Source organism: Homarus americanus, unplaced genomic scaffold, assembly GCF_018991925.1.
Source record: "Homarus americanus isolate GMGI-L3 unplaced genomic scaffold, GMGI_Hamer_2.0 scaffold33468, whole genome shotgun sequence".
NCBI lineage: Eukaryota > Metazoa > Arthropoda > Malacostraca > Decapoda > Nephropidae > Homarus > Homarus americanus.
This window is the reverse complement of record NW_024714177.1, coordinates 6,755,154-6,779,480: the sequence shown is the minus strand read 5'-3', so window position 1 is coordinate 6,779,480 and position 24,327 is coordinate 6,755,154. Positions and strand designations below refer to the sequence as shown.

The following is a 24,327-nucleotide window of genomic DNA, read 5'->3' as shown; positions in this document are numbered from 1 at the left end:
TAACACAGTGTTGTAGTGTTTCTTTGTCGTCTAGTGTAACACAGTGTTGTAGCGTTTCTTTGTCGTCTAATGTAACACAGTGTTGTAGCGTTTTTTTGTCGTCTGATGTAACACAGTGTTGTAATCCTACTGTCACACTGAAATAGTGTTGTAACGCTTCTTTGTCGTAAAGGTTGTCGCCCGACTTAATACAGTGTTGTAGCGCTCACTGCCGGGTACTATGATAATATTGTACCTTAAATAACAATAATTAGTCAGCATAAATCTCTCCTCACCGCGTACTGTCCGCCATCGGGTTCACAGAGTAGGAGTGTACAGTATGTAGGACTTAGTGTCGTATGCCTGTGTCCGACTGTCATTATATTTTCGCCCTCTGAGACGACTGGACGGAATGCTTTGAAACTTGTCTCTAGCACTCCTGTACATCTCCAGGGAATGTTGTGTCTCTTCAAGATTTTCACGAAATTCAAAATGCTTCAAAAAACACTCCCAAATGACCCATTTTCTCGATAATTTCAAGAAGTTAGAGAGAAATGCGCAATTATTATTTGAATGCTATTTTATCCTAGGATTATTATTTGTGAGAGTTATTTCGCTTTTGTTTTTCGTTCTGGGGAAAATGTTCACTTGGGAAGTATATTGTTTTAGCAGAAGGGGCGCTTTTCTTCCTTTTCTTCCTTACATGAACGTTTATTCAGCTTCCTTTGTTTACATCCTCGCGGGAACAAACACACTGACTTCACAGACTGTACGTCGCGCGGGAACCTTGACTTGATCTTCCCGGGCTTTTTAGTTCCATTTTTTTTCTTTTTTTTTGGCGATAATGATTACACGCGCAACATTACCATGGTGACGGGTCATGAGTTGGCCTGTGAACCGCCTGTGTCCGTGGGGGAGGGAGGGGGGGGGCTGTGAACCACTCTTAAACAAAGCAGTGACAAGGCCTGCCATGTTCCTACAGCAGCTGTCATGGGGGGGGTTGACTGACAGTTTTTGTTACACTGAGGCATGAGTTGTATCGCTGTATCAAAGTATAAACACAAACACGGTAATAATCAATAAAGGGGATATAGATAAAGTTCTTATAATATCCGAGCAGGATAGGACTCGGAGCAACGGATTAAGTTGGATTAGTTTAGGTTTAGGAGGGAGATAGGAAGAAACTGGTTCACAAATAGGGTGGTGGACGAGTGGAACAAGCTTAGCAACTTTGTAGTAAGTGCTGGAACTCTGGAAAGTTTCAAAAGGAGGCTAGATAGATTCATGGATGATAGAGAGTGGTAGTAACTCTCGACAGGAGCTGCCATGTACAGGCCAACCGGCCTATTGTAGACTCCTTATTTTCTTATGTTCTTATGTTCTTAATAACAGTAAAGTACTCATGGGTGATATTACCAGACGAAACTCCCGTCGGACTCAAGACACTGGACAAAATCTACCCTAAAACAATTCCCACCGAGCTATATTTCCCACCGAGCAAAATTCCGTCACTTGAATAATACAAAAGACGAAATTTCACCGGACCAAGTTTCTCTCCTGGTGCTTACGGCCCGAGAAGGTTTAGGTAGAGTTGGGTGAGATGTTTTCTGACAAGTGGGAAAGTCAAGCTAGTGTTGGTGTTCGATAATGAGTAACCCGGTAAACTACAGAAGCCTCCTAAGATAAATCATGTAGATATATCCCAAGATAAGATAAGAATTGTTACTGTGTTAAGGGTGATGTCTTGGTCACACTCATCACCCTATGCAAGATTACGTTGTCCATTAAACAGCTAAAAACGATAAAAAGGACTATTTTATTATGCAAACTTTGAGTCAAAGAATAAAATATTAGAATTAAATCCTTTTATCTCAAGTTATTTATCTGGTTAAATTATCATAAGTGTCAAAATGGCCACTTTTTCGACAACTCCAATTTGGCTGAAGACAAATGACGTCATCACTCGTTCCGTATAAAGCCAACCACATAGTTGCCGTCGCCAGTGTGAAGTTGGCGGTAATAGGGGGAAGACTGAGTCATCTGGGGGTATTCTTAGGACCATCTTATCTTGTCATTTGTAAGTCGTATATGTTACGAGCTAGTATTTCAAGGACTCATTTGACCTCTGTGCGTGGGTGTGTGTGTGTGTATGTGTATGTATGTATGTCTGAATATGTATGTATGTATGTGTGTATCATTTTACTCCGTGTACACAAGAGTCATAGACCATCATAACTCCCATAGGTTACTAGGAAGTTATGATAAACTTTGAAATGAAAACTTTAGTCTTGTGCTGATTGACGCCAGACGAGCGTTCGCCCGCCTTCTGCCTTCAGTGGTGCTCTTGTTATCTTAAGAAGCACAGATCTTTTGTAGCATCTAGACTTACTGACTCCAGGGACAGAAGCTGTTTTATAGGTGTGTGTGTGTGTGTGTGTGTGTGTGTGTGTGTGTGTGTAGTTTAGTAGTGACTATATGTTTGTCTGAACACACACACACACACACACACACACACACACACACACACACACACACACACACACACACACACACACACACACACACACACACACACACACACACACACACACACACACACACACACACACATGCATGTTTATAATTATTTACTTACGTAGGTTTCACTGTCACTTCTCTTAGGAAAGAATTTACGAGATGCCGTCTTTTGTGAGATGGTTGTAACATTCCTCCCTTGGTATGGTAGCTTCCTGCCTCCTGCCGCGCCATACTCATCTATCATGTTTAATCTTGGATAATTACATCCTTTATCATCCTCTATCCTGACTCACCACTTGAGACGAATGGGAAACACAGGGGAGAAGATAAGATAAAAGCAGGTATAGATGGAAGCGTCTGGTACCCTCGTGATGCTCGTATATTGCAAGTCATATGTTTTGTCCCTTGTAGGAGGTAACACTCGGCTCTGGGGGTATTGAAGGCAGGGGTAACAGGGTGCAGGAGGAGCGGTGTGGAGGCAGGGTGAAGGAGGAGCAGGAGGAGAGATGTGGAGGTAAGGGGAGGAGGGGTGTGGAGGTAAGGGGAAAAAAGGGAAAGATTGGTGAGGGAAGTGGAGGCAGGGGGGGAGGGTTGCTAAAAGAAGGTGAAGGGGGAACTGAGGGAGGGAGGAATAGTTGTTGAACGACGGCGAGGGAGGAGGTGGGGATGGGGAATCACAAGGGTAGCAGGAGGTGAACGGAAGGAGGGTTTAAGGGAGAAAAAAAAAAATAGGGTGTAAGGAGATTGGGACGAAAGAATGTGAGGAGGGTATGAGGGAGGGTATGAGGAGGGTGTGAGGAGGGTGTGAGGGTGTGAGGAGGTGTGGGGAGGTGTGAGGTGGGGGAGGGTGTGGGGAGGGTGAGGAGGGGGTGTGGGGAGGTGTGAGGGAGGTATGAGGGGAGGGTGTGAGGAGGTGTGGGGGAGGTGTGGGGAGGGGGGTGTGAGGGAGGGTATGAGGGAGGTGTGGGGGTATGAGGGTGTGAGGGAGGGTGTGAGGGAGGGTATGAGGGAGGGTGTGAGGGAGGGTATGAGGGAGGGTGTGAGGGAGGGTATGAGGGAGGGTGTGAGGGAGGGTATGAGGGAGGGTGTGAGGGAGGGTATGAGGGAGGGTGTGAGAGAAGGTTACAACAGTGAGGGAATTAAGATGAGTAGGTAAGGGCTGCTATTCGCCTCAATAATATATAAGTGTTGCGACACCACGTAAAATGTAGTCTAAATCTGTCTGTCGTAAGTTTGTTTTATCTTAAAGGTGATCATTGACAAATATGACAAGAATTTGGATTGTAGCTCTTACTTTTGTCTCTATCTTTCTCTTATTCTCTGTCTGTCTCTTTCTTAGTCTTATTTTACTGTCTTTCGTATTCCCGTATCTCTTTTTCACTTCTCTTTCTTTCTCTCTCTCTCTCATTTTATCTCTCTGATTCTCTCTCTCTTATTCTATCTCTCTGATTTTCTTTATCTCTCTTATTCTCTCTTATTGTCTCTCTCTCTCACAGTAGTCGCGGGTTAATTATATGGTGAGACATTTATCATTGTTGGAGCCCCTATGTCTTGATGGGGTGACTCCTGCCTCCTGTTACTGACGCCACCACCATCACCGCCTCCTCCACCACTACTACCAACATTACCACCACCACCACCTCCACTACTAACATGACCATCATCCCCACCACCACCTCCTCCACCACAACCACCACCACCATCACCTCCACCACCATCACCTCCACCACCACCACCCACCACCACCACCACCACCATTCAACTAGTTCGTAACACTGTCAACGGTAAATCAACAAATATTGGTAAGTTTACACGTACCCTCACCTGCCAACGATGTATTATATTAAGGAGAAACTACAATGGCTGACGATAGACATACATGTATTACTTGGTGGCTCAGTAATGACAACTACCAGTAATGTTAGAGCAAGGTTTAGATATTGACTGTGTGACACTAACTCTACAAGAGGAGTCAGTTTATAACAAAGATCAGTATCCTTGCATGTATATATTTATAGTTTAATTGTTTTCCACTAACTCTAATTTAATGAACTGGAAGTGGGTCCCCGTTAAGATCAGTGAGGATACAGTATACTGCAGACGAAGCCTACGGTACCCAACTGCAAGACTAGGTTACCCATTCCCAGCTTGGTCGACTAGGGTGTCCCGGGCGTCAACCAGAGACCCTTAGGGCAGGAGGCGAGCGGTGTGTGCCATTAGTTACTTTAAGCAACAAGGAGTAACTGGTATTTTATTGAAATGGATAATTGTTTTTAACTGTTGTGTAGTAACTGTAGTGAGCCAGTTATTTATTGACTAGAAGGAAACTTAAATACTATTACACCTGAACTGTTTATTATTACGTGGAAGTAACTCACCTGCACTACACGTCGAGGTGACAAGGAGCGTAATGTAGAGACGCGCGGCTGTGAGATAACTGAGGCACATTTTGTAGTGTGAGAGGCTGGGTGCTGCTGGAGGCTCGAAAAGTCTTGCCACAAGTGGTTGTGCTCACGCTAGTACGGTACAGCAGAGGGCCGCCCACGATGACCTTCCCCCTGTGGCCTGCGACGCCCCACTGCCCTCACACACTCACGGCCAAGGACTGTGTCACGCTGCTGAAGAAGACCGCCACTCTTACGAGACACAGTCACTCTTAGTTGAGACACGGTATTATCGTCACTAAGACTGAGTCACTCATCAAGGCACTCATCAACACATTAACATCGTTCATTGTGCACTCAAGAACAATCCCGTCATCGCATTTATTTCACTAACTCTCTTATTACCATCTCTCATTGTTCATCAGTGTTCTCTTATTCCGTTTTGTCGACAGTTTTTAACATAACACTCCACATGTATAAACGTGAGTTATAGTTACGGTAGGGGGCAACGGCAGCAACACAGCATGTGTGTGTGTGTGTGCACTCCACGTCTGCAACTGAACACCTTCCTGCACCACCCCTGCTACCTCAAGTTTCTGGAGTTCACTGTTACCGGGATGATGTTGACCATGATCCGTTGTTGTTGTTGTTGTTGTTGTTGTTGGTGGTAGTGAAGGAGATGCTGCTGGCGGTGAAGCTTGATGTGATGGTGGTGGTGATTGTGGTGGTGGTAGTGGTGTAAGGAGTCCTGGGAATGTTGGTAGAGGGGAAGCGAGGACCCGGTCTTCATCATCAGCTGCACGGCGTCAACCAAGGGGAGCAACTGGCATGTGGCACTGTGTTGGGCTGGCTGGCACTGGGGGCTGTGGGAGGTGCCTGGGCAGGGAGGAGGAGGACGAGGAGGTGGTGGTGTTGATGGTGGTAGTGGCGGTACTGCTCCTCCACCACCTCCTCCTCCTACTCTCCGCGGGCTCTCGACTTACCCACACTATTTGTTCCTCTCAATTGAACACCCTAACATGCTACCCTCCCTCCCTCCCTTCCTCCCTCCCTATACCTCCCTTGTTCCCTCTCGTTATATTTAGCTGGCCGAGGCTGCTTCTATCTCTGCTTTACCATCTTATTCCTCTATTTCTTCCTCCTCCAGCCCATATCTTCCTCTTCCAGCTCTATATCTTCCTCCTCCAGCTCTATATCTTCCTCCTCCAGCCCATATCTTCCTCCTCCAGCTCTATATCTTCCTCCTCCAGCCCATATCTTCCTCCTCCAGCTCTATATGTTCCTCCTCCAGCTCTATATCTTCCTCCTCCAGCCCTCCTCCCGCTCTCCAGCCTCTAGCTCTATCTTCCTCCTCCCAGCTCCTCCTCTCCTCCTCAGCTCCTCTTCCTCCTCAGCTCTATATCTTCCTCCTCCCAGCTCTATCTTCCTCCTCCCAGCTCTATATCTTCTCCTCCAGCCCATATCTTCCTCCTCCAGCTCCAGCTCTATCCTCTTCTTCCTCCTCCAGCTCTATATCTTCCTCTTCAACCCATATCTTCCTCCTCCAGATCTATATCTTCCTCCTCCAGCTCTATCTTCCTCCTCCCAGCCCACTCTATCTCTTCCTCCTCCAGCCTATATCTTCCTCCTCCAGCTCTGTCTTCCTCCTCCAGCCTATCTTCCTCCTCCAGCTCTTCCTCCTCCAGCTCTATATCTTCCTCCTCCAGCTCTACTCTTTCCTCCTCCAGCTCCTCTCACTCCTCCCAGCCTATCTTCCTCCTCCAGCTCTTATCTTCCTCCTCAGCTCTATATCTTCCTCCTCCAGCCTCTTCTCCTCCTCCAGCTCTATATGTCTTCCTCCTCAGCTCCTGCTATCTTCCTCCTCCAGCCCATATCTTCCTCCTCCCAGCTCCTATCTTCCTCCTCCAGCTCTATATCTTCCTCCTCCAGCTCTCTTCCTCCTCAGCTCTATCCTTCCTCCTCCAGCCCATATCTTCCTCCTCTCCTCTTCCTCCTCCAGCTCTATCTTCCTCCTCCAGCCTCTATATCTTCCTCTTCCAGCCATATCTTCCTCCTCGAATCTATATCTTCCTCCTCCAGCTCTGTATCTTCCTCCTCCAGCCCTATCTTCCCTCCTCCAGCTCTATATCTTCCTCCTCCAGCTCTATACTCTTCCCTCCTCCAGCCTCATATCTTCCTCCTCCAGTTCCTTCCTCCTCCAGCTCTATATCTTCCTCCTCCAGCTCTATATCTTCCTCCTCCTCCAGCTCTGTCTTCCTCCTCTTCTTCCTCCTCCAACTCTATATCTGTTCCTCCTCCAACTCTATATCTTCCTCCTCCCAGCCTCTCCTATCTTCCTCCTCCAGCTCTATATCTTCCTCTCAGCCCTATATCTCTCCTCCTCCTCAGCTCTATATCTTCCTCCTTCTCCACCTCTATATCTTCCTCCTCCCACCTTTATATCTTCCTCCTCGCTCTATATCTTCCTCCTCAGCCCTTATCTTCTTCCTCCTCCCTATATCTTCCTCTCAGCTCTAGCTCTATGTCTTCCTCCTCCAGCTCTATCTAACTCTTATCTTCCTCCTCAGCTCTATATCTTCCTCCTCAACTCTATATCTTCCTCCTCCAACTCTATATCTTCTTCCTCCTCCAGCTCTATATCTTCCTCCTTCAGCCCTTATCTTCCTCCTCAACTCTATATCTTCCTCCTCCCAGCTCTATATCCTCCTCCAGCCCATCTTCCTCCTCCAGCTCTATATGTTCCTCCTCAGCTCTCCTCAGCTTCCTCCTATCTTCCTCCTCCCAGCTCTATCTTCCTCCTCCAGCCTATTTCCTCCCAGCTCTATATCTTCCTCCTCCAGCTCTATATCTTCCTCCTCCAGCCCTATATCTTCCTCCTCAGCTCTATATCTTCTCCTCCAACTCTAGCTCTATATCTTCCTCCTCCAGCTCTATATCTTCTCTTCTATATCTTCCTCCTCCATATCTTCCTCCTCAGCTCTATATCTTCCTCACCATATCTTCCTCCTCCAGCTCTATATCTTCCTCCTCCCAGCTCTATATCTTCCTCCTCCCAGCTCTATATCTTCCTCCTCCAGCTCTATATCTTCCTCCTCAGCTCTATATCTTCCTTCCTCCTCCAGCTCTATATCTTCCTCCTCCAGCTCTATATCTTCCTCCTCCAGCTCTATATCTTCCTCCTCCAGCTCTATATCTTCCTCCTCCAGCTCTATATCTTCCTCCTCCAGCTCTATATCTTCCTCCTCCAATTTACTGTTTTATTGGTCTCATAATCTCGGTTCTTTGTCACATTAAGTTTCTGTCTCTTTCATTTCTTCGTGTTTCTGTGTCCACCTGTGTACGTGTGTGGTCTCGCTCTGTTTTTATTGATCTATAAGCTAATTTTTTTTCATTATTAATATATATCTTTCACGCTATTTCGTCACTTGGCTGTCTTTCGGCTTATCTTCTTCAGCTGTGTGTGTGTGTGTGTGTGTGTGTGTGTGTGTGTGTGTGTGTGTGTGTGTGTGACCCTCATTCGTCGCCCTGAGCTCCTCAACACCCTCTCATCAATCACATTCCACTGTGATCATCCTTCCCACCACCCACATAGCTGATATACTAAGGCTGTATCCACACTTCGCCTCTAGTACCTAAGCAGATTTCTATTTACCGAACTAAACAAACAATGTACTGAAAATATTCTTTAACACTCAGTGCCATAATATCCTGACCACTGGGGTCTGATAAGACACCCTTTGTGGCCGCTACTTTGTAATCCTTTATGTGCTACCGCTCACGGGGTGAGAATAGTGTGCACAATAAACTAGTTGCTGTTCGCCGCAAAAAAAAAAAAAACATTACCCTCCCCCCCACTGATGATGATTACTACGCTGGCCTATACCCTTATACCCAGTACCCTCACCCACACACCTCCAGTAATAACCTCGTGGCCACCACCTCTAGTAGTGACCTCATGGCCACCACCTCTAGTAGTGACCTCGTGGCCACCACCTCTAGTGTGACCTCGTGGCCACCACCTCTAGTAGTGACCTCGTGGCCACCACCTCCTAGTAGTGACCTCGTGATAGTGGCCACCACCTCTAGTAGTGACCTCGTGGCCACCACCTCTAGTAGTCTAGTAGTGATTTCGTGGCCACCACCTCTAATAGTGACCTCACCACCACCTCTAAGTAATAACCTCGTGGCCACCACCTCTAGTAGTGACCTCGTGGCCACCACCTCTAGTAGTGACCTCGTGGCCACCACCCTGTAAGGACTCATCCACCTGGACTGTCTTACTGTCTTCCTTGTCTTCGGGTCCACATTATTTCACCGCAACATCCACATCCATCATAGATTCCTGGCATGATTCCTCACTGTCAGTACAGGGTCACTTAGTCTGACAGCCCGGTAAGAGGAGTGATGATACACAAGGAGACAGTTAGGCCGCCATTACACGCCACCGCCTTTCACTTCCCAAGTTGTAAAATTGGGAACCTATTCTACAGCGAATTCGACTAGGGGCTCCCCATTCAGTAGACGGCCGCTGGACACGACAACTGAAGATCGTCGGGTGAGGATGTGAGCCTCGCCGTGGTTGTCAATGTTAGACTCACCATTTAAGACATCTTCCCATGGTGTCTGCTGGTAGTCTCCCTGGGTGAATGCTAACACTGTCCCTCACATACAATATCTTAAAGGTTAAATATCTTATTCCATCTCAGCCTGTAGTTGTCGCTCGCTGGAGTGTGTACCTACTCAGTGGTCATTGTCCACCTGTATCAGGACCAACTGTACAATGTTCCCTCAGGTGAACTGTGTTACGGAGGTCGAGGGAACGTCCTCCGTCTGCTCTGGTGTGTGTGTGTGTGTGTGTGTGTGTGTGTGTTGAGAGAGATAAATGCCGATTAAATTCTAAAAAGCAACTGACGTTTTTCCATATAGTGATAACTTTTTGTATTTATTGCTACAACTTAATTCGTATATGGTCAAAAAAAATCTTAATCATTTAAGGCGTCGTTCGCCATCGTAAGAGAGCCACATAATACCTAAAGAAAATTAGGTCAGGTCAGGTATTCTATGAAATTTTCATTTATATGTACTGTATTATGATGATCTTCATGATCGTCTATCGCCAGTCAGAAGTTTCCAAAAAGTAATTACATTTAAGTTTTATCCGTATTTAGTATTACACACACACACACACACACCAAGCACTGGAAAGGTTTGGCAGTGGACTACTGCACCATCCTCGTCATCGCCACCTCCTGCCCCCCACCCAACTCGCTCAGTCCGCCACTACAACAAAATTCAGCCCATAAGAGCCCGCACCGATAGATATAAGAACAGCACCATCCCATCTATTGTTAAAATAATAAACAACTCCTGATTTTTGTACTGTACAGCCCTGTAAATGTATTCAATGCATATTATATCATTATGTCTAAATCAAATGTAAGTCTGTATATTTTCAGCCACCGGCTGCAACTCTATTAATAAACCGTTTATTATTATTATTATTATTATTATTATTATTATTATTATTATTAATACACACACACACACACACACATGGTACAGTATAAAACTGTATGATATAATTTTCTTAGAGTTAGTGTTATCTAGGACCATCAGTGAGGGGCGTGTGGTGACCACACCAAATCTCCCGTCACTCATAATATATGGCGGTGCCGTAAGTGTACAGCGTCTGGCCAGCCTCAACACTCATGGCTCTGTGACGGAGTCTGAGAGATCCACAGTATCTTAGTACATTCTTATAACAGTCTTAGTTTAGTTCATTGTCGGATTGCATATTTCTGTTTTTCTATTAGATAGCTATCCATTGACGTTTAAGTGTGTGTGCGGACAGCGGTCATAAGACACAAGGTTTAATTGGTATTTTCTAAACGTAATTTAACAACCAAGGTTTATTAATCACCGCTCGCTTAATATTTTTGTCAGATTAGATTAATTATTAGTGTTTTCTTAATGTGTTTTATACGCCTTAACAGATGGGGTCTTTAAGCTACATTCACTGCCCAGAACCCAGGGTATGAGAGAAGACCTCCACAGTACCTAGGGTATGAAGGAGGACCTCCACAGTACCCAGGGTATGAGTGAGGACCTCCACAGTACCCAGGGTATGAAGGAGGACCTCCACAGTACCCGGGGTATGAGGGAGGACCTCCACAGTACCCAGGGTATGAAGGAGGACCTCCACAGTACCCAGGGTATGAGAGAGGACCTCCACAGTACCCAGGGTATGAGAGAGGGCCTGCCCAGTACCCAGGGTATGAGGGAGGACCTCCACAGTACCCAGGGTATGAGGGAGGACCTCCACAGTACTCAGGGTGTGAGGGAGGACCTCCACAGTACCCAGGGTATGAGAGAGGACCTGCCCAGTACCCAGGGTATGAAGGAGGACCTCCACAGTACCCAGGGTATGAGAGAAGACCTCCACAGTACCCAGGGTATGAAGGAGGACCTCCACAGTACCCAGGGTATGAGAGAGGACCTCCACAGTACCCAGGGTATGAGAGAGGGCCTGCCCAGTACCCAGGGCATGAGGGAGGACCTCCACAGTACCCAGGGTATGAGGGAGGACCTCCACAGTACACAGGGTATGAGGGAGGACCTCCACAGCACCCAGGGTATGAGAGAGGACCTGCCCAGTACCCAGGGTAATGAGAGAGGGAATGAGAGAGGACTTCCAAAGTACGCAGGGTTTGAGAGAGGACCTGCCCAGTACCCAGGGTATGAGAGAGGACCTCCACAGTACCCAGGGCATGAGGTAGGACCTCCACAGTACCCAGGGCATGAGGTAGGACCTCCACAGTAGCCAGGGCATGAGGTAGGACCTCCACAGTACCCAGGGCATGAGGTAGGACCTCCACAGTACCCAGGGCATGAGGTAGGACCTCCACAGTACCCAGGGCATGAGGTAGGACCTCCACAGTACCCAGGGTATGAGGGAGGACCTGCCTAATACCCTAACCTGTACTATAAGAGCGCCAGGACCTCCCGGATCTAGTAGGCAGCCTCAACCACTGACACACCGCACCTGTACATGGTTCTCCCTAGTCTTTATCTCATCTTCTCTCTCTCTCTCTCTCTCTCTCTCTCTCTCTCTCTCTCTCTCTCTCTCTCTCTATATATATATATATATATATATATATATATATATATATATATATATATATATATATATATATATATATATATATATATATATATATATTTCTCTATTTCTCCTATATACATTTTTACATCTCTTGTTAATATATTTTCTTTTATCTCTCTCTTTCTTCTTCATCTCTCTTTCATTCATCTTTATCTCTCTTTTTCATTTTCATCTCTCTATCTCTCTCTTTCTTCTTCATTTGTCTTCTCTTTTTTCTTTATCTCTCTATCATCTCAAGCCTCTTCATCTCTTTGCCACGTATCCAGCAAGAATCACAGAGGCCGCCCAGCTGGACACACACACACACACACACACTGGACCTCACCAAACAAACAAACATTGCCCTCCACTTACCCCAAACACTCCCGGGATTCGAAGCAACGACCTCCCAACACCGTGACGCAGAAATGTGATGGAAACCTTCTTACCATGCCCCTCTCTGTCCGTCCTAGTTAAGCCGGCTTCCGTTAATGTATAAGCAACAAGTGTAACATTACTAAATACCGCCTTCTCACTGGCTGGTTTTAGTGAACTTTGTGAGAGAGACAGTATGTGTTTGGTTGCTGTAAGTGTGAAAGAATATTGTGATGGAATGAATGACAATGCAAAATTAAGGAGGAAATGTACAGTAAATTGTATATTCTTTGATGGATGAGCTGAACAACTTGCTGCCGTACAACATTCTCTCTGGCTGACGCAAGGGCAATTTATTATATTGTATATATTAAAATTGTTTCTATGGGCTTAGTATTATAAATTAGTATTTATAATAATGTTTTGTATATAAGTGTGCAGATATTAATAAATTTCCTTCACATTGATTTATATATATATATATATATATATATATATATATATATATATATATATATATATATATATATATATATATATAATATAAATAGGTAAGACATTTTTTCCCAGGCAACAACCTTAATTAAGGAGTTATTTGACCAGAATGACCCAAAGCTGAATGTCGTGTGTGCTGATTGCACACACACACACACACACACACACACACACACACACACACACACACACACACATACATATGGTGTAAGGAGGTGCCAAATAAACTTTACCCCTTGCTTGCGTGGGGGCAAATCTGAAACAAATCTCACACACACACACCCACCCCCGCCCACCATGTGGTGTGGGCGGGCTGTAACACACACCACCCTGGGGGGAGGATGTTCACCACTTTTTCCGCAGGAGTAGAAAGAACGTTATGGTAACATAGGTGTGTTGGAACCCCTTCTGTGTGTGTGTGTGGTAACTGTCTGACTGTGTGTGTGTGTGTGTGTGTGTGTGTGTGTGGTAACTGTCTGACTGTGTGTGTGTGTGTGTGCATGTGAGAGAGAGAAAGGATAAAATAACCGCTCTGATTCAATAAGTAACACAGGTAGTGACTAAAAAGTGTGTTGGTTAAATGTAAACACAGGGACAGGTGAGGCAGGATGTTTGGGCCTATTAAGACGCTGTGTGAGGGAGGAAAACCTTACTGGGGCAGGGAGTCTTACAAAGAGATGTAGGCCGGGGTAGAAACTAGTTTTGTCTGGCGTATAGAGTAGTTTTTTCCGGGGTATAGAGTAGTTTTGTCCGGGGTATAGAGTAATTTTGTCAGGGGTATAGAGTAGTTTTGTCAGGGGTATCGAGTAGTTTTGTCAGGGGTATCGAGTAGTTTTGTCAGGGGTATAGAGAAGCATTGTCAGGGGTATAGAGTAGTTTTGTCTGGGGTATAGAGTAGTTTTGTCTGGGGTATAGAGTAGCATTGTCAGGGGTATAGAGTAGTTTTGTCTGGGGTATAAATGGTTTGTCAGAAATTTGCATGGAAGTAGTTTGTCAAGGGGTATAGAGTAGTTTTGTCTGGGGTATAGAGTAGTTTTGTCAGGGGTATCGAGTAGTTTTGTCAGGGGTATCGAGTAGTTTTGTCAGGGGTATAGAGAAGCATTGTCAGGGGTATAGAGTAGTTTTGTCTGGGGTATAGAGTAGTTTTGTCTGGGGTATAGAGTAGCATTGTCAGGGGTATAGAGTAGTTTTGTCTGGGGTATAAAGGATTTTGTCTGTTCTTTTTATCTGGGGGTAGAAATACATTTTAGTAAGTAAAAGTTCTGATGGAATATTGACCAACACAACACACACCTTCTGATAGGTTCACGATGGTGGGTGTCAACAGGTATAGTGAGCTGAGGAAGGATCCGTATGATGGAGACAATGACTAGACGTCTTGAGGAAGGTTTGGTGTGGATGTTGAGAGAGAGAGAGAGAGGTAGGGCTAGATAGAAAGTGAGAGAGAGAAAGAGAGAGAAAGAGGGGAAGGAGAGATAGATAGAGATTGTTATTATTATTGTGTAGTGCCTTGAAGGGTTAAAGTATTGATTTGTCTTCATTTGGGTATTGTGTTAAGTGATTTGAAGTTGTAAAGTATTGCGTTAAGTAACTTGAAAGATGTAAAGTATTGTGTAAAATCACTTGTAAGATGAAATTATTGTCTTGTTTTGACGAGGCAAAATTAATATTTTATATAACTTAAAGGGGAAATAACGTAGCTGGAATGTCCCTCAGACCACAGATGTTCGAAACACTTCCTGACATGTGTCGTACATCTGTCACGTCAGCTCTTAAGCCCCGCCCACCTCATATTGCTGTCTTATGGCTTTACCAGGATGATGAACGACTTACTGTACTCTCATTATTTTCACAGAAGAAATTAGTACGAATATTTCTAATATAATTATTTTATCCTATGTGTAATTTATATTTATATAATCTACGTTAACTTTATAATATTAAGTTTGTGTACATATTTGGGGGAGATATTTGTAGTTTTATGGTATTTGTTTTGACGGTATTGTTGTTCGTCCTGGGGGGAATAATGTGGGATGGTTGTAACAAGAGACTGGGGGCGTCACATTTTTGTCTTTCTTGTCAAGACTGAGATTGTGTGAGGGTGAGTCGGTACTTATGTTGCTAGAGAACCTTATCACTCACTTACTGTGCTTCTTGCCGAGCGTCTCAGCTGTCCAGGCGATATGGGAGAGTGGTTGAGGGTGGCGGTGCTGGTTCACTTGACACAGGCGCCACGCACTCACTCCAGCCTCAAAAATCCAAAGGGTGATTTTTTTCATGGTATTCGTGGCGTGAGAATGGACTTAACATGAGCCAGGACACAAGGATAGTGATGTGAGTGTGTGGGGCTCTACAGGGACCTAATTAGACGTTTTTTTTATTTCACTTCATAAGGATAATGATAGTTAATTGTACACGTTCTATATCTCCCACACCTGACTCTCTTGATCTCAGAAAACGGAAAATCTTACCAAATTGTTGAAAACAAATTCTTAGGCTTAGAAATAATACATTACTATTGCAAAGATGCGAAAAGATTAAAAATTTCATTAATAGAACGTATTATTATTATCCGTGAAGACCAATTGTAAAAACTATATTGATAAACTTACAATAACTCAAGGAAACACCTTCAGGTCTAGACGTATCAGCCAGCAGGTAGTGAACACACCTGTACTTCAATTCTGGGTTGCTTGACCTAAGACGAGGTAGTTTCCATGCACTGTCTTAAATAATTTAGAGAATCTTCACCCAGCTGTCTTATCTATCTATCTATATATCTGTATATAAATTATATATATATATATATATATATATATATATATATATATATATATATATATATATATATATATATATATATATATATATATATATATATATATATATCTTTCATACGATTTTCTCGTCAATTCATATGAAATTATTTTGTTTTTGTTTGAATGAAAAGGTCAATTTAATCCCTTATAATACGCGTCGCGTGTTTCACTTGACACTGACGTCACCTCCCTAAGAGCGTTGCCTAGCAACGTGTACACAACAACATGGCGGAGGGGAAGGCGCGGTCACGTTCAGTGTCACAGAGGCCGGACAACAGCATGGAGTGTAGGAGGTGTAAAAGGTAAATGGTGTATTTAACTAGACGCTAGGAGCTATTATGGTGAGTTTCCTTATGCGATAACCAACTCGCGAGAACTCTGGTACGGAAGGTAGGTGGTAATGTATTTGCCATATTTAAACTAGTGGTTCACTGTATTGGCATCCGTGCGCATATCTTTATATATTTAGTTTTAATATTTTTGGACGCATTTAATGCCTTAGTTTTTAGGAATAATCGCCTTAGTTTGGTCATTACTTCCCAGTAAACACCGAACCTGTAGGTACGGTATTCTGCCTTGAAAAAGTCTTACGCCTAATAATTAACTAATTAATGATGAAGCAATTAACCTCTAAGTCTTATTCACCTTAAGAAATCAATGCAAAGCTTCATTACGGCTTTTCTGTTGACATCGTGATGGTTAACATAGTAAATAAATTATGCTTTTGTTTTTGTTTACATGGATCACACGATAACAAATGAATGCAGAGTTAGGAGTCACTTTTCAACTGCTTAAGTTCGCTCAATCATTGTCATTATCGGTCATTGGCTTGTCATAGTGATGCCCCTCCTCTCCCCCCCCCCTAAGTTCCTCATCTCACCACAGTAAAGTCATTATAGTTACCCCTTGAAACTTTTGGATTTATACATTTTCTTTGACTCTTCTCGGAATATATAAAGTGTTACCATTTTCCTTATCTTTTATAAGAAGCTTTCCATTTTCAGGTTAACTACGGTAATATTCAGTAAACTTTTATAGTGTCCTCTTTAGTGATATAATCAGTATACAGTATATAGTACGTATAATTGGATTCGTAACGTAAAATTTGTACGACATATTGATATAAAACACAACATGAAGACTATTCAATACCATTATAATACAAATTTACTTGGGTTATGTGTGTACAGTATTTGTTTTATTTTATTTTTCCTATTACGTGTTACTTATAAACCCGAAAACTGTAAGCGCTACTATATCCATTGAAACTATGAATTACATTTTTCATTCAATTATCTTTCAGTCGCCACACCGCCCACCGTCACTCCCTGGACACTGACGAGGGCGTAGTGCCAGGACGTGGGCGTGTTAAGGCCAGGGTTATCCGTGAGGGCGTGGCCAGGTGGACCTTCCCCTCCCGTACGCCTCCACGCCCTCCTCCCTACACCCGCGGCTGGCAGCGTGCACACCCCTGGTCCTTACAGCTACACCATGTGGGAGATTATGTGAGTACAGGAGATGGAGAGGCAGGGGGGAGGGAGGGAGAGGGAGGGAGAGGCAGGGGGGAGGGAGGGAGAGGCAGAAAAGCGGGAGAGAGGTACAGGCAAGGAGGAGGGAAGGAGTTTGAGACAAGGGAAGAGGCTGAGAGAGAGGAAGAGGCATTTAAGAAGCAGAGGAAGGCAGGGAGGGAAAGGTAGAGATGAGGGAGATAGGGAGAGGCAGGGTGGTAGAGGCAGGAAGGAGGGAGAAGGGAGGGAAGGAGAGGTAGGGAGGAGAGCGAGTTAGAGGCAGGGAGGGAGGAGGTTCTCTCTCCTTCAATTCCTCACCATAAACACGAGAGATACGGAAGGTACGTGCGTGTGTTGAAGTGTTTATACATACTGTAGGTGTGTTTGTGTGCTTGTGTACGTGTTTGTGTTTGTATAGGAGTGTAAGTGCCTGTACGTATGCCAGCGTGTGACGTCTGGAGTATATATTTTTAAGTACAGTGAGTGTTATAAAGTGTTGAGGACTATAACTATCACACCTTCAGTAACATATGTTTAACTTAACGCCGAAACTCACAGGTATAAATCTCTAAATTACTGAAAGAAAATACCTGTATATATTGCTGGTGAAGAAAGGCATATAAGAGCATTATATAATTGACTTTATTTTATTTTAGTACCTTTACATCTCTTTATAGCAACGTACCTTTATATCTGTACTGTTTTGTTAACTCTACTTTGTATATCCAGAGTGTGCCGGATATGGAGGGCGTGGTCTCGGAGGAGTTACGTCACAGGATAGAACGGGTTCTCTCGTTTCCTATTGGTGGAGACCAAGGGGAGGAGTCGACCACGGAGACAACGCCAACCAATGGACAAGAAGAGGACAGGTGTGGTAGAGGTGTTTGTTGATCTGGGTGTAACACAATACAAGTAATAGAAGGTCTTCATCTGTGCATTACTTACCCTTGGCACGACTGTTGATAGGTGTAAGAGATATTCTCACTCCTGAGGACACACAAAAGTCCACTGAGAATCCTTTGCTGGTCACTCACGAGTCTGGACACCCACCTCTTTCATTAGCAACTTCAGACACATTTTTTGCAGCCAGAGATGGAATATTACCTGACTAGCGGCACCATTAGACAACGGCTTTCTGTATCTCGTATCTCAGTCGACACCATGTTTGATCCCTCCACCTCACATGGCTGCCTGAGAGGGACCCCCACGTGGTCTTGGCCTGTGTTACCTGAATGTTACTTTGATCTACTGGCAGGACTCCGGCCGGAGGTCTCCTACAGGACTTCCTGGACCAGCTGGAGCCTGAGGGTGAAGACGACGACGAACTGCTCTTCCAGGGGTGAGTCACACACACACACGGTGAAGATGTATGTATTAATGTCTCATGTATATATTATTAACTTGTGTCATCCATTACGGTCCAGTTATAATACTTCAACACCTCTCAACGTTTGGTAGTTCTTACGGATTTATTATTGTTTTATTTCTTCACTCACTATTATGAACTGTTCCTTCACATACGCGGCCTCGGTGTACCAGCTTCACACTGTTTAGTCAGGAGAAGGTTATTGCTGATTGGTGGAGAATACATCAAACTTAATAGCATAAGAACACTGTTAATTTTATAACAGATATTCGCCCTGGCTACCTGAAGACCATTCAAGAAATTTTGCAACACTTTTCTCATTCTCGTGTCTCATATCACGGTAACTAAACACTGATATTCTTCCTGTCAGTCGTAAAACGGAGTCATAAACTACAGCCCCCCAGCGTCTATTTTTTCCTTATGACTAAAAGTTCTTCTCTGTACTAAGGTATCAACGTCACTCATTGTTCACATACAGGAGCGTCTCTCTAACCCGGACTATAACTAAGGCAACTCTTCCCATCCTCCAACATGTAAACAAACGCAATCGTCTCGTCATTACAAGGTCAAAAACCAGATAACAAGGCCACACAGTTAACCTAAACGACACACTTATAAGAATGGTCGAGTAAGAGAAGAATCAGACTCCCTTATTAGTAAACATGGCTCCGTTATCTCCGTCAAGTCCGTCCGTCTGTCTGTCTGTCTGTCTATCTATCTGTCTGTCTGCACATAATAACACGGCAGTTATTGTGATTTTGTTTTGCATCATTACTCCGTTACTGTGACGGTGTTTTGGTGCAATATTTCTCACATTACTGATCACCATTTTATTAAAGACTTCATCATCACTCGCGTCATTCTTATTCGTAATCCTGTGTGTTGTCGTTTGTTCCGGTCTGGTAGAGTCGAGGTGAACAATGAACAATATCTTCAAAAAGTAAAATCGGTCGTATTCTTTACTCCTGCCAATGAACGTCCCGAGGAGTGGGAGGTCCAAGCTAGAGAGGCGCTGCTGTACACTGGAGAGAATAAATGGTCATGGGGAATATTTCTTGAGATGGTCGACTAATAACCCACAACCACGTGTGTCAGGTCAGAGAGCGAGGAGAGTGAGGGCGACCTCCTGTACGACCCTGAGAAGGAGACCTACACCACGCCCTACCTCCTCTTCCTCCAACACAAAGGCACCCGCAGGAGGGACCATCAGGCCCTCCAGGCAGGCATCCTCGAGGACGACTCTCCCAAAGACGAGGTGAGGTCTTCAGGGTAGGGAGGTATGTCCTCTTGAGTTTTGTTTTATATATTATCTTCTGTGTGTGTTTTTTTTTTAATTTTTTCCAGATATCATGTCCCCCCCTCTCTCTCTCTCTCTCTCTCTCTCTCTCTCTCTCCCTCTCTCTCTCTCATTTAGGGACAGTTGCATCTATGGTCAATTTCAACAATAGTTTGGTTGGTCTCCATGTTAATATCTTTGTGTAGTATATTAAACAAGCCAGTCTGAGTGTGTTCTGATATCTCGCGGGATAGTCAACATTTTAAAAATACCGGCCACCAGGTGCTACACTTCCAGGTCTCATTTGACTTTTTACTACGCAACGACGTTATTTTTTTCACTTAGGATTGTGTTTTTTTAGTAATTTACATAAGCATATTACTACTATACATGTTTAAGTAAAAATACAGCTTAAGTGTTTTCATTACTGTAATAATACCTTAAAATGTGGTGTCTTAGATGAAAGGGATGTGGAACCTAGCAGCATGACAGCAACAAATACCTGTGAATACCTCCTTTCACTGGCCAAGGAAATGTTCTCATATAAACTAAGGTTCAGTTTACTATGTGTGTGTAAGGGTTAATTGTGTAAAGTTCACTGATATGTTATAAAGAATTGGACTTTCAATTCCTTTAATATTTATCCTAACATCAAATATTAACTTTTTTCTTTTTGAACATAATCGTGTATCCAACTTTCTTCTCTGTCTCTGTGTCTGTGTTTACCGCACCCACACAACCGCATCATATCGACGTAGTAATTATCTGCCCCTAGGAGGAGGAGGATGAGGGGGGGAAGACGACTGAGGACGGGCGAGAGGGGGCGATGGGACGCTCAGGCTACCGGTCCAGCGTCCCTACTACCTCCAGGACTCTCACCAACAGCAAAGAACCTCCAACATCAGCGTCCAACAGTAAGGAACCTCCAACCTCTACTTCTAGCAGTAAGGAACCTCCAACGCCAATATCCGACGACGACTTTGACCTCCAGGATCAACCTGAGGACCCGAATGTCCACACCAGAAGAGTCTCCAGAGACCAAAATGACGAAGGCGAGAAAAGTTACATACACGTAGAAGACCGTAAAGATACCAGCGAGCAGCAAGTTGGTTTCTCTGAGGAGGTGGAGGGGGAGGTCATGCCCGACACCGAGGAGAGTGGTCTTGTGACTCAACGAAGCCAGAAGAAGAAAAAGAAAAAGAAGAAGAAGAAAGGATCTCACGGGGAGCCAGCCGTAGAAGAAACGGAGGAAGAAATCCACAGGAACAAACTGGAGGAGCTGAAGACATCCATCGGGCTTCAGCTCTTTCGAGATTTTATTAAGAATGTTTACGCCAAGGACCATCCAGAGTTCCGACTCTTCGAGAGTTTCGAGGAGTTGGACAAGTCTCAAGATTCAGATGTGTTAAAACCGGCGGTCGATTCCTGAAACTTACTGAACATAGGAGTGACGGCCCCCGACTTATGGCTATATTGGATATTCAGAATTGTGATTTATTGTTATAGATATTATTGAATTATAGGTAGAATGGTCTTACAGAGAATTTAATTATGTAGAATTGCTTAATGATTATACTGTAGTTATGTAAGGAATGAAGCGCGTTATTACAGATCACTGAGCCCTGGTTATGTTACTGTATATATTTTAGGGGCGGACTTATTTAAAGATGTTTGTTGCCATTTACTTTTCAGACTCGTTATAGAAAACATGATTGTGATGTAACCTGTCATCCTGTGTTTAGTTTCCAGACGAGAAATACAACACTCAGCTGATTTATAAATGGCAGCTGTGAGACTTAATCATTTATGAAAGATGACATGACCCAAACTAAACTTAACCTAACTAACCTAACATAACTTGACCCAACAAACCTAATTAACTTAACTCAACCAAACTAACTAACTTAACGTAACCAAACTAACTTAACGCAACCAAACTAACTTAACGCAACCAAACAAACTAAAAAATATCTGTAATTCGTCAGGTTAGATCAGTTTAGTTCGTGGTACAATATATAAATTATCTTCCACAGATAATATTGATATATTTTTACCGTGAGTCCTAATACAGTAAGTTTATATTCTTGTTCTGTAACGTCCACCACCTGTTTCTGCTGTAACAAAAAATTATGTAAAAAAATAGTAAAATTCTCCTAATAAGTTTACGCCCAAGAAGTAAAAATTCTTATGCTCATTTACTACACACACACACACACACACACACCCCGAGGCTCCACTGTGTTGAACATCCGTGACCTTCATTTTGGTTCAATTGTCACTTAGAATTTAATTACTTTGTTCTGTAGAGTGATCTTAAAATTGTGTTAATTTTTATTGAATTTTATCCACTATTATATATTTGTTTTCCTAATTCTTTGCGAAGTGTTTTCCGTCACTACTTGGTGCAACAATGCCTTCTATTCATTATTATCAACAATAAATGTTCTCTCCATAATCTGTAATCCAAACGTTTCTTCCACAATTCATCAAAGATCGTTTTTGTTTTGTTTTTCTAGTAAACGTTTGTCCCCTTCAGTGTTCCATTTGTGTGTGATAGGTTTTACAGTTCTTCGTCAGTAAACATTTTGGCCTCACTGTGAATTACCATAGTGTAGGTGTGACTTGCCCAGTGGAGTAGTTTATTGTTATTGGAGTCAGAGGAGACGCTGTGGGCAAACACACCGTACAATAGCCTCCTCTCTCCTTACCTTCACGGCTGTCAGGGGCGTGAGTGAACCTTCCATTAACTGTTACGTTCCGAAACTTACTGAAATTATTTGTTTTACATCGTTGAACTGAGTAGCAGCAAAAACCCGGAGAAGCTTATTTAAGCCTTTAGTTCGCATTAAGACGTTTTTGTATCGATTAGTAAAATTTCACTTGTATTGAACGTCTGTCAGCTAGAATTCTTAAGTCATAGGTTGAACACCAAAGAAAAGTTTGACTAATGAAAGAAAACGTGAGTAATGGCTGTTATGACGGGGAAGAAGGCAGGCGAGGGTCAGGCCTGTGTTTATATTTACCAACAACAGCTGCTACACCACACTTACGAGAGTCGGGGGCCAACACATCACCTGGGGGCCAACACATCACCTGGGGGCCAACACATCACCTAGGGGCCAACACATCACCTGAACCGGAATTTTTCAAGATTTGTATATTAAATTCACCCTGACTAATAACGTCATCTAACAAGCTCGATTAAACTTAAGCAGAAATATGGGATTTGAAATGGGGCTGTTAATGCACAGAGACTATATCATAACTAGTAGGGTTCTCTTATCCCAAGTTAAGAGAAAAAAATTAACTACGGCTGTATGAACATCTAGATTCCTACGAGTGCCTGCCTCTTACAAGGAGTGGCTCTGTGCCTGAGTGTGTGAGGAGGGAGGGAGGGACAGGGAGTGTGTGTGTGTGTGTGTGTGTTCCGTGCTACATGGAACAAAAGTTAAAATGGGTCGTAAGTTTTTTGTTCACACTTTGGTCCCCTTATTTAGTATATCTGACTAAGACTAACAGCTTCTTCTGTCGTCAGTATTAACAAAAAAATAATAATAAGTAAATAAATAAATAAATAAATAATGACATACAAATTTCTGAGAAAGGAACTTGTTATATAATTATTAATTTTTCCATATATAATCAAACAAATCCGCTGGGTTAAATTTTTTTTGAGATTTATGGTTAGAACCTTTCGGGTCGTGTTAAGATATTTATTTGGTAATTAATTCCGACGACTTGTTTATGTACGCACTACTTGACATACCATACGTGTGAGTGGGCCAGTGATCATGTGATAGCTGTCTAGTTGATGTTAATAATACAGTATAGTTACCTGAGGCTCTCAAACCGCAGCTCGCCAAGGTCCTGTCTTTATGTTGGTAATAATATTGTGTTTAACTATAGGTTCAAGCATTAGTTGGACGTCAAGAAACTAGACTGTATGTGCATGTGCCGTGTCTTGTGTGCATTTATTGTTTATTTTATGCTTTGCTAATACACCAGTTCTCATAGTTGATATTACACCACAATAAAAGAAAAAACTATGTAAATGATAAGGCGAATTATGTGTTAGTGAATTATATTATGAAACCATTTTTTATAGTAAATTTAGTCATAACATTATTACAAAATATCCCCTGTGATGCGCCATAGTTCTTAGTTATATAAACCACCAAAATTCGTTTATTTAAAATTTAATACAATTACCCAATGAAGTTTTAGCTTTATATTAGTTTCAGCTGAAAACTAAACAGAAGAGGATTGGCAACAAGAGGTTTAGAAATTAACATAGAAAGGAAGATTGTCAGAAGATTAGCACCCCTGCTTACTCCACGCCACCTGGAAGGGGGGGGGGGGTAGGTTAGGTGAGGTTAGGTTATCTTGGGTTAGATTAGTGTTCGTGTTTATTGATAAGCTGAATTAAATTGGGGTTGGTTATTTCCGTACGATCCATAAAGACAAACA

At 43.3% G+C, this 24,327-nt stretch overlaps 2 protein-coding genes across 2 annotated transcripts in view; one reads left to right on the top strand and one right to left on the bottom strand.

The window, feature by feature from the left end:
* LOC121877539 overlaps window positions 1–5,809 on the bottom strand; it is a 40,691-nt gene extending 34,882 nt beyond the window's left edge. Inside the window, exon 1 of the mRNA XM_042383330.1 lies at window positions 4,875–5,809. Within this exon, the coding sequence (XP_042239264.1) occupies window positions 4,875–4,944 (70 nt within the window). The 5' untranslated portion in view covers window positions 4,945–5,809. The remainder of the gene's footprint in view (window positions 1–4,874) is intronic.
* Window positions 5,810–15,932: 10,123 nt separating this feature from the next.
* Window positions 15,933–23,987, top strand: LOC121877545 (ABC transporter F family member 4-like). Its single transcript, XM_042383342.1, has 6 exons — window positions 15,933–16,012; window positions 17,014–17,215; window positions 17,948–18,087; window positions 18,474–18,557; window positions 19,680–19,839; window positions 20,636–23,987. The coding sequence occupies exons 1-6, from the start codon at window positions 15,936–15,938 to the stop codon at window positions 21,287–21,289; spliced, it is 1,317 nt and encodes a 438-aa protein (XP_042239276.1). The 5' UTR covers window positions 15,933–15,935; the 3' UTR covers window positions 21,290–23,987.
* Window positions 23,988–24,327: the final 340 nt, after the last annotated feature.

Bases quoted from the DNA above. Each gene is read 5' to 3' on its own strand.
- LOC121877545 (XM_042383342.1), top strand. From the start codon at position 15,936: ATGGCGGAGGGGAAGGCGCGGTCACGTTCAGTGTCACAGAGGCCGGAC. The intron at 17,216-17,947 runs GTGAGTACAGGA...TTGTATATCCAG, and splicing joins TACACCATGTGGGAGATTAT to AGTGTGCCGGATATGGAGGG. The intron at 18,558-19,679 runs GTGAGTCACACA...CACGTGTGTCAG, and splicing joins GACGAACTGCTCTTCCAGGG to GTCAGAGAGCGAGGAGAGTG.